At 52.6% G+C, this 15804-nt stretch overlaps 1 protein-coding gene across 2 annotated transcripts in view; it reads right to left on the reverse strand.

Annotated features, from left to right (window-relative positions):
• The window catches only part of NHSL3 (NHS like 3), a 30406-nt gene extending 29609 nt beyond the window's left edge, over window positions 1-797 (reverse strand). For both annotated transcript variants that reach the window (XR_012079332.1, XM_072974855.1), the window contains exon 1: window positions 241-797. Coding sequence is in view for 1 of the 2 variants with exons in the window: in XM_072974855.1 (XP_072830956.1) it covers window positions 241-475 (235 nt within the window). In the remaining variant the exon portion in view is untranslated. The remainder of the gene's footprint in view (window positions 1-240) is intronic.
• Window positions 798-15804: the final 15007 nt, after the last annotated feature.

Raw genomic sequence — 15804 nt, forward strand, 5'->3', positions numbered from 1 at the left:
GGGATCTCTGCCCCAGCCAGGGGACCCTTGCCCCTCGAGCAGGGCAGGGCTGAGTCTGGGATTCTGGGGACGGGGCAGTGCAGAGTAGGGGTGCTCAGGCTGAGCCCTGGGCTCTTCGATCCCCCAGCACCCGAGCCTAGGGAGTCGTCCCCCTCCCATATGCCGCGGACCTCCAGCGGAGCCACCCTGGCCGCACCCTTGGCGCCGCCTGGAGCCTGCCCAGGTGCCCAGCCGCCTTACCTCGGCCTTTGCCCTTGGCCCTCCTGGCCTTGTCGTCCGCCTTCTTGGCCCGGGGGGCGGCCGGTTCGGCGCCCTCGGCCACCGCCGCCTTCTTCTTGCGCCGCTTGCCCCGCAGCCAGCTGAAGGCGCGGCGGAGGCTGGACGCGCCGGAGCGGGACTTCTTCCTGCGCGGGGGGCCCCCTGGACCCCCCGACTCCTCGGCCGCAGGTGCGGCGGGGGGCGCGCGGGCCGCCATGGCGCGGCGGGCGGACCTGGCGGCGGGGCTCAGGCCCCCTGCAGCGGGGAGCCCATGGGCCGGGGGCTGGCGGACAGACAGCGCCGCCGCGAAACGCGCCCGGAAAAAAGTTTGGGCGGCGGAGGCAGAGCAGGCGAGGAGCGGGCGGGCAGGCGGCGGGAGTGGCCGCGGGGTGGCGGGCGGGGCGTGGAGGCGGCCGGGAGGGAACGGCCACGGGGCGGGGGCGGCGCTGCCTGCCGCCCCTCCCCGCCTCCTCTGCCCGCGGCCCGGGTCCGGGAGCTCGAGGGTTGGGGGCAGCGAGGTTGGGTCCCTAGGGGAGGTGGTCCGGCGCCCCAGAGCGGCGCCGACTGGCCCGGTCGGAGAGGGCGGGGTCGCGGGGCGGGTCCTGGAGGGGGCGGTACTGAGGTTCTGTCCCGGCGGGGACACTAAAGGGAGCAAGCTGCGTTCCGAGAGGGAGGTACTGGGACTAGGGTGGGGGGTGCTCAGGGAAGGAGGGAAGAGAAATGTTGGCGTTGGATTCAAAGAGAACTTAGTGTCCTAAGTTTGGTCAGGGACGAGATGGGGGATTCTGGATTCTTTTTCTGAAATAAGGGAATTTTGAGAATGCATTCCAGGACCCGGACAGTATTGGAAGTTTTGCTCTAGAGATTGAGACTTCAGAACCCCCTGAGACCTGTGACCGACAGTGGGCCTTCCTCTCTCATCTAGCTGCTGGGAGTGGTCTCTTCGCTCCTTTCCCCTTCCTCACCACACCTTCCCCCAGCCTCCATCAATCCTCCTGGGTTCCTGATTCATCCTTTGGTAACTGGGATGAAGAGAGCTGTGCCTCAGTTTACCTTTGGGCCAGGCTGTGAGAGCACTCCTGGCTGGGTCTGGATTAGGGCTGATCTTGGACTTGAACTCACAGCTTTATAAAGTGCTTTGAGATCCTTTGCAGGTGCCAAGTGTGACTGAGGAAGCTGGTAAGGAAGGAAGCCTTTAAGAATCATAAAAATGCTGTGCTTGTTTCCCCCAGGCCTCTGGCTCTTTATTGTAGCTGACTGAGCACTTTTATATCATCTGATCCCACAACAAGCTACTAGGGAGTGATACCCCCATAGTATAGAAGGGAAATTGAGGTCAGGAGAGGATAGTGATTATCCAAGAGCACAGAAGTGGTCCACAGCAGAGGAGCTAAGACCAACAATCTAGGTCCTATCTCTCTCTGGCCCCCAGGAGCTAGAACTTACCCTAGGGGCCAACTGTGGGATCAGGGCTCTTGGACTCCCTCTCTGGGTCCTTAGAAAAGCATTGTGATCACCCCACCAGTTAGAATTTGTCTTCATCACCTAACCTGACCCAAGTCACATAACAGCTTTCTCCTGATGCTATTAGGCTTCCCTCGAACCACAGGGAGACTCAACCAGGCCAGTCAGCTGTGCCACAATGTAGACAACACTCACTGCAATATTGTAGAATGATTAGAGTGTGCAGTGTGACCTCTCTGACCTGTCTTGGCTCCCTGAGTTCCCCCAGGGGCTCAGCTGTGGCAAACCTGGGCCATCACTGACACTCCCCCAACCTGGGGGCCCTCGGGCAGACTGCTGTCCATGCTAGGGTTCAGTTTCCCATCTAACCACCATTCATTCGGATCCAGCCCACAATCCCAGAGCACCCATTCTGGGTCAGATACTGTGCCATGCACAGGCATCACAGTGGGCGCTGTCCTCATGGTGCTCTGCCCAGCCCAGCACTAGCCCTAAGGACCCTACCTCTCATTCCATTAGTGAGTATGGGAGGAAGAGTGTCATAGGCAGGGCTGAGACTTAGAGAGAGAGTGATGCTCAGGGCCTTGCCCTGTTGGGTAGTCTGGGTGGGTTGGTAGGGAGGACAGAGGAAGACAAACACACTCTGGCTTTTGGCAGGGGTGATCAGAAGACGAAAGTTGGGCAGTCTTGCCCCCCACCAACCCTTTGCACCTCCTTTCTTCCCGGTGGCCAGGACTGGCTACACAGTTTGCAGAACCCAGTGCAAAATGAAGATGCAGGGCCTTTTGTTCCAGAATTTTTCAAAATTTCAAGAAGGGCAACAGCAGAGCATTCAACTGAGTATGAGGCCTTGTATGCGACACCCATGAAGTTGGTCCTGCCAATGCATCAGCAAAGGCTTCTCTCAAAACACAATCCCCGGGAGTCAATGCATAGATTGGGTCACCTGATTTGGAGGTGGGAAGAGGAGAGAGGAGTGAGGAGAGGTTAGGGCTGTATTCCCCTCACTGCTCCTAACTCTAACATCCAGACATTCTTACCTCCCATCTCCAACCTCAGGCCAGCAGCCCATCTTTCCTTCCTGTCCCCTGGCCTAATGGACAGGTATGTTTCTGAGCCCCCGAGGGCTAGCTGAGAAGGGCTAGCCTGCTCCCCTGCTCTCTGGATGCATGATTGTTCAGCTCAGCTACATTTCTTTGCTGGCCCTCTGGGCAGCTAAGGAAATTGACTTCCCAGCAGCCCCTGTCCGCAGGGCCCAAAGTCCATCCTGGAGTCATGCTGTCACCTGACCAGGCAGGAAGCTGCCAGCCGGTCCCCAGGGAGGAACCAGCAACAGCCAGGCTTGGGGCAACAGCCCCCAGGCCATCCAGCTTTGCTCCCTCTGTTTTTAGAAAACCAAGGACTACCCCATGTTGCCCTTATGCCCACCCAATGCTCCTTGACACCCCCTCCTTGGAAGACCTGCCTCCCACAGGCTCCAGCTTTGTCCCCTGCTGGGCCTGACCTCCACCCACAGACTCCAGACCAGGCAGCCAGGCCAAGGTGTGGCTGAGCCTCCCCACACCAGGAAGGAAGAGAGCCTATAAATCACACACCCACTGGTGGGAGCCCCTGTGGCTTCCCTCAGTTCTTAGGCCAGTCAGAGGACAGAGCAGTTCTGCAAAGCTAGTTGACAGATTAATAATCCTTCTCTTCAATGGACAAGAAAGCCTAAAGAGAGATGAAGTGACTTCCCAACAGGCACACAGCTACCTCTGGACAGAAGTGGAATTTAAAGCTGATATGTCTTCGTGTGTGTGTGTGTGCACGTATTTCCTAATGGATCACTTGTTTGTGTCCCTGCCCTACCCCCGCTGCTTTCAAGGGTTGACAGGGAACACCCTGGAAAAGGAAAGTGTTTATCCTGGGGCCACAGCTATGCCTCCAGGAACCTCCAGAAATGTTCTGCTTAACTTCAAATGCACTTTTATGCATTCTTTCTGGGAAAAGGGTCCACAGCTTTAGCCAGATTCTCAAAGGGGTTCCTGTTTCAGAGTGAACAAAGAACCTACCCTCTGATCCTTTTAAGTGGAAGGAGAAGATAGCTAGGGGCTTATTGCATCTAATGCCCTTCACCTCTCTTCTCCCTAACCTAAGGATGGGGGACCCTGCAGGCCTCATCCCCACAGTGGGCAATCCTGTGCCCCCTACTCTGTGACTCTTGGCATCTGTGGCAGTGTGTCAGCATTTCAAACAACATCCATCCCTGCTGAGATCTTTGATCCTCCCAGCATCCCTTAGAAACCAAGCCTAATTCCACCCATTTGCCCTGCTGGGTTGAAAAGTGAAATAATGCCCAAGGTGTTAGTGGTGTGTGGCTGGAGTGGAGATGGAGTTCTGTGGGCTCCTAACTCTGAGCTGCTGCCAGCTCCTGGGAGGCTGAGGGAGGGAAGGAAAGAGAGAGGGGAGGGAGAGACAGAGAGAAAGGAGAGGTTACTGTTGCCACTGCCCAGTCTCCATTGTGGATTGAATTCTGATTCCTTGCATTCTTTTAACAACTATCTCCTGAGCACCAGCTCTGTGCTTGAGGCTTCCAGATTGACCAGTTAGTCTGTGATCAGATTGTCACTCTCTGAGCTGTACACAGTGTAGACAAGTGGGTTTCAACCTTTTTTTTTTTTAGCAGTGGAGCTTTTATTTTTCCCTTCAAACAAAAGCCACCTGAATTTTATCTGACAGATAAGATGGATAAAAGCAATGCTTTATACATCCAAATTTATTTTTATAAATCAAAATGTATAAATGTGTTTACTTACCATAACATAAACCAATGGAAGGCTGACAGATTAAAATTTTGAAACCCTGAGTTATAGGTGATGGCTATGGTTTTAATGGAGAGCCAGTGTTCAATTAATTTCCGCAGCAGTTTCTCTTAGTTGGTAATTAGAAAATACTGCACCGCATAGACAAGCAGGGGCCAATGGTAAGAGTTTTAACAACTTGGTAGAAATATCAGAAGACGTTTGATTCTGAAATCTGCACAGAAATGGGTTATCCAGCCCAGCTTACTGGCTTGTTAAAAGTTAGCCTAACCTGGTTCTCATCTCAGTCCTGCCACTAATTTGCTGGGTGTCCTTGGGCAAGATATTTGCCCTCTCTGGGCACCAGTGTCCCCATATGAACATCCGATTTCACCTAGAAAAGGAGAGTGTGTGTGGAGGTATTAGAATGTGTTGGGGTATGTGGGGTGGGACAGCACACATATATGGAAGCTTTATTACTCATCCTTACCGCCCACTCCATCCCAGCACTGGGCCTGAAGAAGGGGCCACAAAACCACCTAACTGCCCAAGTTCGAAGGCGTAGGCGAGTTGCCATGGAGACATGCTTTGTTTCCCAACTGTCTGGCTGCATCTGACAAGCACAGAAAACCGGGCCAGATGGACACTGACCTAGGCTGAGAGAGCCGGGATTTCCTGACCCTAGATTCACAGGGCTCACTGCTCTCCAAGGAGAGGGATCAGTTCTAACCCCCAAAACAGGAGGATGACCTGCTTGGCCTGCCAAGCTGATAAGGCTTCGTGTAGGGAGTTGCTGGGTGGGGCCTCCAGGTATTTGCAGACACCCACTCCACCAGTTCTGGGCAGTAAAGCTGGCCCTGTGCCCAAGGGCAGGGCTGGGAGGGAAGTGCCCACACTCAGGGCCTTCTGGAAGCTGGGGGAGAGGTCAAGATGTGCGTGGGCAGAGCTGCCTGCCCATGATCAGAGGGAAACATCTGTGTGTGGATTCTCAGAGACATCCCCCATCCCCACCATCCACACAGAGGCCTACACAAACACACTGAGACACAAACACACGTTGACACACCCACATGCACACCAGTTCACACCAGCGTACCCAGGTACATGGTACACACACCAAAACACAAACCCAGATACACACTGACCCAGCTAGATACCCACAAACACCCAGGTACACTAAGACAGCTTGATGTCTTAACAGATGTAAACCCACACAGACACAGAAACATACCCAATGATACAGACATGCTGATACACCAACACACATAGATACACAAAGGCCCACATTTCCCGATGCACACTCATACAGACATCCACTGATACAAAAACAACACTCACAGATACCTACCGGCCAATAAATCAGAGAGAGACAAACAGGAGACCTTGTTGCACAGATATGAACAGACAATTACGAGGAGCAGCACAGATACACAAATACCCAACACAGATCCAGGCAAGAGGAAGAGACAAGAAGGGAACTAGCACTTGGTGAGGGTCAATTCTGCACAGGCAGCATGGAAGGAGTTACATCTGTAGGATCTTTTTTAAATCCTTCCAACAATTTGGGGTTGGCAGTATTATCCCCGCCTTTTAATACATGCCCCTAAAAGGCCCAAACAATGCAGAAGTAAATAGGGTAAGATGTGAAAATGCCTCTTCACACACACGTTCCCCACCCCCACCCCACCACTATTCATGTCAGTGGGCAGTATGGATACAGTTTTTCTATGCATTTATACACAAGCATTTCAAGTTTCAGGAGGGTATAGCTCAGTGGTAGAGTGTATTCTTAGTATGCATGTGGTTCCTGGGTTCAATCCCCAGTACCTCCATTAAATAAATTAAATAAATAAATCTAATCACCTACCCCCCACCAAAAAATAAATTTAAAAAAAATATAAGTAATACAAGTTTGAACATTTTCCACAAAACCAACTCAGAGTGATTAAGAAATGTGACCAAGGCCATAGAGCTGGTTAGTAGCAGAATCAGGATTTGGATTTAGCTCTGGCTCACTCCAAAATACACTTTCTGCTGCCTCAGCCCACAGACAACCACAGAGACACAAATTCACAAAGGGGAGGCCCAGAGCAGGGGGAAGGGCTGCACCTCTGGGCTGGAGAGGAAGGGAGGCCCAACAGGCTCTCTGCCTGATTACTCTGGGTCCCTTGGGTGGCTCCGCTGGCTAAAGGCGTTGTCCATATAAATTCCTGTTAAGGGGCACATGTGTTCCTGGGACGGGAACCTTTGAATCATTGACCCCAGGTGAGCAGGTGACTAAGTGAGCAGGCACAGCTCCAATTCCAGCTTCCCCCAGTCTCCCAACCTCTCTCTCCCTCAATCCCTTCTCCACAGGCCCCAAAGGGCCCTTCTCCTTGAAGGCTAAATCTGGACCTTGTCCCTCCGCTGCTTAAATCCCTTCCTGTTGACTCCAGTAGAAATCCCAGGCTCTTGGACACACAGGGCCCTTCACTCTCCGGCACAACCTGCCTCTCCCTTTGGCAAAGCACTTGTCCTTTAGGACCAGCTCAAATGTTCCTCTGGCTGAGCCTTCCCTGACTCCCCCATGCAGATTACCCCCCCACCTTACGCCACCCCCCAACCCCCACCCCACAGTGTGCTCAGCAGACATCCCCCATGAGGCTCATAGTCACCATCATGGCTTCTCTGCCCACAGACTGACCAGCTTCCAAGGCCTGCCCTAAGTGTATGACATAATTGCCTCCCTTAATCTTTACAATAGCCCTAAAGAGATCAGTATTGTCTGCACTTCACAGATGGTTAAATGGAGGCCCAGAAAGGTTTAAGTCCCTTCTTGAAGGGCTGCTTTCCTCAAAGTTGTGTTCTTGGTGGGGAGGGGATAGCTCCATGGTAGAGTGTGTACTTAGCACGCACAAGGTCCTGGGTTCAATCCCCACTACCTCCATTAAGGAAAAAAATTTTTTTAATTAAAAAAAAAGTCAGTCCTTGGCCAGGTCACATACAATCACGTAATAGCAAACATGTTTCCACTGCCCTCCCAGCTAGACTAGAAGCTCTGCAGAGCAGGGACTGGCCTCCTTCTGGTGCCAGCACAGGCTTGGACAGTGAGGAGGGGCTCAGTGAATGGTTATTAAATGAGGTCCCCACCCACTTGCTGCCACCCTGAGTGACAGAATAAGGAGAGCAGAGGAGATACCTGGGGGGTCAGGGCACCCTGGGAGGGCCCCTGCTAGATGGGATTCCCCAGGAAGCCGCTGAACGCAAGAGTTCCCTCAGGATCGGGATGTGGCTGTTCCTAGGGCACAGGGATATCTGTGCAGACCCTGCTGGGGGAGCAGGTGTCCTCTAGCTCCTCCACGTGTCCCTTCCGTCAGGAGCTCTCAGCCAATCCGTTATTAAATATTTACTGTTTCACACTCTGCTCAGCTTGGTGCCAGGCCCTGGAGGAGGGGACCAGAGAGCAGGGGACAGGGAACTGCAGACAGTTAATGACCACCTACCAGGTGCCATAGAATCCTCCCAACAGCCCTGCAGGTTGGGTTCTCAGTCCTATTTTTGCAGCTGGAGAAATGAGGCTCAGACAGGGGAAAGACACTGGTTCCAGATCACACAGCCAGTGAGCCAGGATCCAGAGTCAATGTGTAGCATCTCTTCCCCTGCAGCCTACCCCCTCAACCCCAGAGCCAGAGAGGATGTGGGCTGACTCGGAGGAGACTCAAGGAGGCCATTTTTGAGGTGGGGCTGTGGCTGGAATACAGCCTGCTCTGGCGGATTTTTTACAACAACAGCTTGCATTTGTCCAGCACTTTCCCTTCCATTAGCTCATCCAGCCCTCCCCAGTGTCCCCTCGGGTGCCTATTATTATCTCTATTTGACAGATGAGGGATGGAGGCTCAGTGAGATCGAGTGACTTTCCCAAGATTGCACAGCACATGCAGGGCAAAGGTGGGGAAAACTTTCAGACCCTAATCCTCCTCCTGGGTCTCCCTGCTGCCCCACTGCCTCCATTTCTGCCTCCTTCCAGCAGTCCTCTATGCTGCCCCAAGGGAGCTCTCCAAAATACTACCATGCACCTCCACATCTAAGGACCCAGCTAAGCTCTGCTCTCTCACACCTCACACTGCCATGCCTTTGCCAGTGGCTGGTTCTTCAACTCTCCCTGACTTGTCTACCTTTTAAGCTCCTACTCAGCCTACACTTGCTGACTCAAATGCCTTCTCCAGGAAGGCTTTCTGGATTGGATTTCTCTGTGCAAATAGAGTATAGATAATATCCTCTAATTAAATTGCTTGTCTCCCTTATCAGACTGTGAGCACCTTAAGGGCAAAAGACAATGATTTTTCAAGTCTATCTTCCCTGCACATAGCTTTGCATTCTCAGTAGGAACTTGTTGAATAAATGAATGACATGACGAGGGCTGGGCCTAGTGGAAGATGGTGGGACATTAATAGAAATAGGGTCATCAAGAAGAGAAGCTAGTATTTGGGGAGGAAAAACAAGGGATAGGATTTTGCTTTTGGCCATTTGGAGCCTGAGGTGCCACTGGGACATCCAGCTGGACAGGCCTGGTAGGTAGGAGTTGGGGGTGGGGTGGGGAGGAAAACTGACCAGGAAGAAAAGATATTCACAGCAACTGCCAGTGACTGAATAATAACTATGTGCTAGACCCAGTGCTGAATGTTTTATGTGCATTATCCCATTTGATCCCCAGGAGATAGGTAATATCAACCCATTTGATGGAGGAGGAAGTTGAGGCTCAGAGAGGTAAAGTAACTGATCCAAAGTTACATAGCTAGTAAATGGCAGAGGCAGGATTTAAAACCATGGTGCCAGAGTCCATGCACTTAATCCCTCCTTCATATGGTAGACTATGGAGGATTGAGTTTATCGAACATATACCTTTAAGGGGGAGAGTAGGAAGCTGAGATCAGAGAGGGAACCATTCGAGAGATAAAAGGGAAACCAGCAGGGAGGTGTTTGAGGCCAAGAAAAGAGCTCCTAGCAGGGCCAGGTCAGCAGTGCCTACTGTCCCTGAGAGATCAAGCTGGGTTGGGTGAGGGATTTAGCAACTAAGAGGCAACCTTCCAGAGAGCTGCTTCCACGTGCTTCGAGGAGTCAGTAATAGGACCTGCCTGAGTGGGAGGTGAGAAAGTGGAGGTGGTTGGCTAGAAAGAGAAGCAGAGAAAAGGGAAGGAAGGGAGCACCCTGTGGGTATGTGGGTCTGGGAGGATGGGGCAAACAGGTTCAGGCTGGCCTGGAAATACTGGGGAAGGGATTCAAGCAGGTGGGAGGAGGAGGGGGTGAGCATCTGAGCATTTTAGGTTGAGTAAGTGACTGGACTCAAGGACATCCTCTATCTTTTCCTTGACAGCCCCGCGAGATCATCCCGCCTCCTCTTCCGTTCCATCCCCATCTTGCAGGCCCAGCCATACTGGCCTCATTCATCCTTTCTTCTCCCTCCCCTACCCCGCCCTCACCGCTTCCCTGAGGTGGTTCAAGACCAGCCACCCCCACCTCCAATCTGCTGTCTCACCCTCCCCGGCCCAGCCTGGTGAGGCAGGCAGGGAGGAGTTTCCAGGCAGGAAAGGGCTGAGTCACTCGGCCACACATCTGGTCTCAGATCTTGATACCCAGATGGAAGGGGCAGGAAGGAAGAGGACTCCTCCCCGACGAGCTCTCCTGGCCAGTCCTCTCTTTGCCAGCTGAGTAGGGCAGGCTGGGAGAGGAGAGCCCTTGTCATATTAACAACAAGCATTAGCATTTGCTGGGCTGCTTCACCCACTCCAGCTGGGGTCGTTTGCTTCTGTGCTTGCTTTTAATGCTTAGAACAGCCCTGAAAAGTAGAATCTATTGTCTCCATGGCACAGGTGAGGAAACTCAGAGACAAAGTGGCTTGGGCAAGGCCACACAGATTTGGAGAGCTCTGGGCACACAGGCGGGGTTGATGTTTGGAAACAATGGACAAAGAGGCGGAGGGGCTCAGGTGAGTGGGTGATGCCTGCAAAAGCTGGGTCGGGGAAGGCACTTGGCCCATGCTCCTGCCAAAATGGCTCCTTTCCAAGCCCCTTGGAGGGCAGACCCTCCTTCCTCCCCATTCCCTCTGCCCCTGCTGTTGTTGGCTCAGCTCTGAGGCACCCCTACCTCATTGCTCAGTGTCTTTCATCTTCTCCTCACCCTGTCATGCTGAGAGGAATAGCAGGGGCCTTGGCAGACTGTCCTGCTATCCTGCACTCTGCCAGGGCACAGTGTTCCCATTGTCTTGAGTACGGAGAGGTGTCCAGGTCCTGGGAGGGGGCGGGGCAGGGGTCATGCCAGGCCTCTCCTCTCTTCTCAGGCTGCTCAGTAGCCTTCCCTGGGGCCCAGGCCGTTTGTCCACATGACATCCAGAATGACATTGGGCAAGTCACTGACCTCCTTCCAGCTGGGGCAGCCCACATATACTATACAGAAGAGCACTCCAAACAGCATTCTTCCATAGACCCTGGACTGTGTCTGATATTGACTTTTCATTGATTTCATTGCATTTAATGTGGCTAGAGTCACACACTTGCCGTGTGACCTTGGGCAAACGTCCAGTCTTCCCTAAGTCTTGGTTTCTTCCTCTTTAAAACAGAAATAGCAATCATAACACCTCCCTATCAGAGTGGTTGTCAGGTTGATTTAGATAATGCCTAAAGCAGGTAGTGTTGTTGTTTGTTTGTTTTGTTTTTAAGATACCTTGGGGGCAGGGTCTATAGCTCAGTGGTAGAGCATGCTTAATATACACAAGTTCCTGGGTTCAATCCCCAGTACCTCCATTAAAACAAACAAACAAACCTCCCCCAGAAAACCAAAACCAAACAAACAAACAAGAAAAACCACACACACACACACACACACACACAGATACCTAGTATTATTGAGGGATTTCTGATTACAGATTGAATTCATGCTCAAAGAGAATCTGAGAGATGCAGAAAAGCACAAAGTTGTAAATCAAAATCACCTGTAATTCCACCCAGAAGCACCTTTTGCTGATGATTTTCTTACAGAGTGGAGTTGCCCTCCCTCACCCTCCAAAAGAATGACCCATGTGCTTCCAGGCTGGGTAGGCAGTGTTGAGGGTGGATATAATCTGCATTTTCTGCATCTTCTCTGGGCCTCAGTTTCCCTGTCTGGAAAGGAAAGCACTGAAGTAATCAAGGAAGACAGGTTTCATTTCACATCAAGTTAAATGGCTCTGGGTTTGGAGTGCCATGATCCATTAATCATGTCTGTTACAGTTGCAGAACGCAGTAGTGGTAGTATGTGTGTCTCCTGTGTAGCCACTGTGTAGTCTAAGAAATCCCTAAGAATCACTTCAGTTTTTAACATTCTAAGAAGCTTTCTCCCTTTTCATTCTACTCCCTGTTCAAGATCCTGGCTTCCTTTGGGGAATGTGGAGTGCATCCTTGCCCCTTCTCCTCCCCCAGGCCTGTCCTCAGCATACTTCTGGGGACTAGTTCCTATTTACAGTTCTGCATTGTTGTACCTTCTCTGCAAAGCCCAACTAAGGGTCTCCTCAAGTCAGTCTCCTAACAGGGGAGCTGGAGAGGGACGAGGGTTTGGATGTTTTTCTTACTAAAAATAAAGTATGCAAAGAGCATACATTCTAGAAGCCATTCCTCACCAGCCCAAGCTTGGAATTTGAATACTAAATGATCCCATGCAAATAAATGCAAATGAGCACATCTTCTCTCATTAGTAGCCCCTGCAATTCTTTGGGCAATAGTGCCTCAGCCTGATTTGGGTGGATGGGTCCAGGGTGTAAAGGCTCTGTGAAGGGGACCTGGGCTCAGTAAGGGGACAGAAACTCAGAGAGAGCTAAGGACTCTCTAGGGATGGGGTGGGCTCAGTCAAGGGGGAGGTCCTCTATAAAAAACAAGGGACTCAATGGTGAGGAGGGTGCTGGGGAGGGAGTTCACTGAGGGGGAGAAATCTCAAGAATCTGAGGTGTGGTCTCACTGTCCATCCCTTTCTCCCCATCCCAGTCCTGGAGGCTTGCCAAGGGCTATAACCTGAGGAGCAAGTGGAGTGGTCCTGGAGATCCTGATAGGGCCATCCCAGGGTTCCAAAGGCCTTTCTGGCAGCTGCCTGCAGTCTACAGGACCTCAGAAGTGACAGAACACTCCTAAGAAATGAGAAAACCTGGGAAAGTTTCCCTTGTCCTTCATGGCCCGAGGCCAGACCTCCCTCTCACTGGTCTCCAGGGGCTCACTTCCAGCCCTGGCTCTCTAGCCCCTAGGACCTTATAGTCTATTGCTGAGGACTGTTTGGTGTTGCTGAGGTGGGAAGCCCCATAAAAAGACCGGCAGGACCCCCAGGCAGGGCCACTACTCTCCTGCCAGCAACATCTGGTTCCCTGGCCTAGAGGCTCTATCTCACTTTTTGCCTCTAATATGGCTTACTTCTAGGAAAGTGGAACTTACCCCTATAATTCTATTGGTTCCCTGAGCTCACTCCTGATTGGTTATTTCTCTCCCTCCTGATTGGTCCGTTTCTACAAAGCTTGTTCCTAATTAGTCAACTTTTGTTATACCTTATTTGCATATGATGTTGCAAAGTGTAAACTGGCAGCCTATAAAAGCCTGTGTAAACCTGTAGACAGGGTCCAGAGTTTGAGGTGTTAACTTTTCTTGGCCCAGCTGGCGTAATAAACCTGAGTAACCTGAGTTCTCCAACTCTCCAAGTGCCGCTTGGTCTCTCCCCCAGATCCAGTTTACTGTCACAACTGAGCTGTAGCTCCAAGCTGTAACACTGAGCTATAACACATTTTTCTGCAACATTGTGTGCCTGAGTCCCCATCACCCTCACTGAGCTCCCATTCTTCGAACAGAGCCCCACCCCCTCACTGATTTCTTATCTCCCTAATGTAGCTTTGTTGGTAAACTTTAAATTCCTAGAGGAGCCACTCGAAACTGCAGCCCTGGGACCAGTGTTGTGTCCACCCAGTCTCTGGCATAGCCATTCCGGCCATATCCTTGTCTTTGTCACGGCCCAGGGCATGGGTTGTAAGATGGAAGAGCCAGAGGCAAAGGGATCAATAATAGCCTAGAAGGAGAGCCCAGCTAAGGGCTTTCTTGGGCAGCTTCCACCGTGACTAGGGGCTGCTTTGCCAGTGGAAAGGATATTGAGATGATCCTGCAGGCAGAGAGGCAGCTCCCCCTCTGGCTCCCCAAGAGTCAAGACAGGGTCTGGAACGCGAGCAGGCGTGGGTCCCACCCCGATCCCCTGAACAAGAGCTGCACTGTGCACACCCCTCCCATCCCCCCACCCCTCCCCTCAGGCCAGGCCAGGGTCAGGCAGGGCCACACATGGAGGCCAGAAACAGAAAGACACCCAGGCAGCCAAGGAACAAGGGAGAGAGGCTATGAGCTCCAGGGTCAGAAGTCTACAGTCAGACCTGCAGGCGGAGAGGCTGTGGCTTATACCCAGAGTCCAGAGTGGCAGGGGTGGTCACCGGGTGTTCCAGGTATTTCCTGGACGCAGGAGCACAGGAGGGAGACCCATGTCCAGAGAGGTTGGAGGTAAAAGTGATCCTGGGTGGCTCGGACAAGGACATAGGAATCACAGGCCCCACAGCACAGCTGCAGCTTTCAACAGAGCCCCAAGGCTCCTTGTCTGACTCCACACAGTCACCACAACTCATCCCTGCCAGCTCTGTGTTGGCCACTAGAGGCAAAGAGATGACAAGGCACTGTCCCCCTCTTCGTAGAAGTGGCTGAAATCAGGGTCTGGATTCAAGAGAGTTGTTTATAAGTTAAATGCACACCTCACCCACAGTCCTTTCTAAGGGTTTCTTAGGTCATTGTACTATGAAACGAGTGACCCACCTGCCCTGCCACTGACTGAACCAGAGGTGGGCCTGGCCTGGCTCTCACCCGGCTGGCCAGGGGCCTGTGAAGTGGTCTGGCTGGAGACTGCCCTCCAGGTATCAGATTCACTGAGTGAAGCAGATCTTCTCTTCGGGAGTAAGGGAGCAACTCAGAGAGAGAGAGCCGGGCACAGGGTCATGAGGCCGCAGGAGCCAAGTCCAGCAAGGACTCTAGACATGCAGGGCATGCAGGAAGAACAGAAGTGAAGGCCCAAATGACCAAGCCTCTATGACACTAGTGTCAAACTTGGGAGCCGTGGCCAAGACGAGAGTCCAGGTCAGGGGAGCTGTTTGCTTCCTGAACACCCGTGGGAGGGAGACATCAGTGTAAAGCCCAGAGGTTCGGGCACTTCCCTGTCTTCCTTACTTCCCCACATCCCCCAGGACAAGCCCCACTTCCTGCACAGGGTGGGAGTCTCCCTGGTCCTTCTCATCTAAAGGAGTCAAAGGGATACTGCCTCTCCATCCCTGCCTCTCTGGCCTCTTCCCAGCCTAGCCAGCCCGCCCTGGGATTCAGACCTGCCCTGGGATTCAGAGGGAGCCACAAACGTTAGCAACAGTCCTGGACCTGAAGTCCATTATTGTTTTTGTTGTCGTTGTTTTGTTTTTTAATTTGGGGGAAGGAGGTGATTGAGTTCATTTTTTCTTTTTTTAGAGGAGGTGCTGGGGATTGAACCTACGGCCTTGTGCATGCTAAGCATGCACTCTACCACTTGAGCTATGCCTTCCCCCCATGGACCTGAAGTCCAAAGGTGAGATATGAGTCCTGTTTTTTTGTCAGGTATCTGCCTCTCAGAGCCTCAGTTACCTCCTCAGAAACACAGGAGTGCAGCCTGCTGCTCCAGGGGCTGTTGGGAGGATGAAACAAGACTGTGGTGAAGAGCCCCGTTCCGCGTTCCGCCTCCTGCCCAGGCCCACCCTTCACACTGCCTCCTGCCCCATGTCCCATTTCATTGCTCCCATCCCTGTTCCAGAAGGGCATCCAGGACTTCCACCCATCTGAGACCCTCACTCCAATCAGTTCCCTCAGGCTGGGAGGTGATCCCAGACACCGCCCCCCCGCCGCCGCCGCCCTGTCCCCAGAGCCAGGGGTTCTGATCTCAAAGGGGAGCCTCTGGGGACAGAGGTCAGAGGAAAGGTGGAATTTCAAACACTTGTGACCAGCCAGCAGCCGTGCCCACTTAGTCACGATTTTCCTCAACCCGGTTCCTCAGTCCAGGGGAAGGGACCCTGAGACAGGGAGCCAGTTAGAACAGGAAGTCCTGCCAGGACATCACAGGGGCTCACGTGAGACTATGTCACCTCGGCTCTGGGTGTGATGCTGCACAGGAACTGTCTTGAGCACCTTTCCTCCTTTCTACTCAAGTCTCATCACCTTTGTGCCTTTCTCTCGGGGACTAGTGGCCTGTCAGCCCCGGACTGACCCCC

Source organism: Vicugna pacos, chromosome 13 (genome assembly GCF_048564905.1).
Source record: "Vicugna pacos chromosome 13, VicPac4, whole genome shotgun sequence".
NCBI classification, from domain to species: Eukaryota; Metazoa; Chordata; class Mammalia; order Artiodactyla; family Camelidae; genus Vicugna; species Vicugna pacos.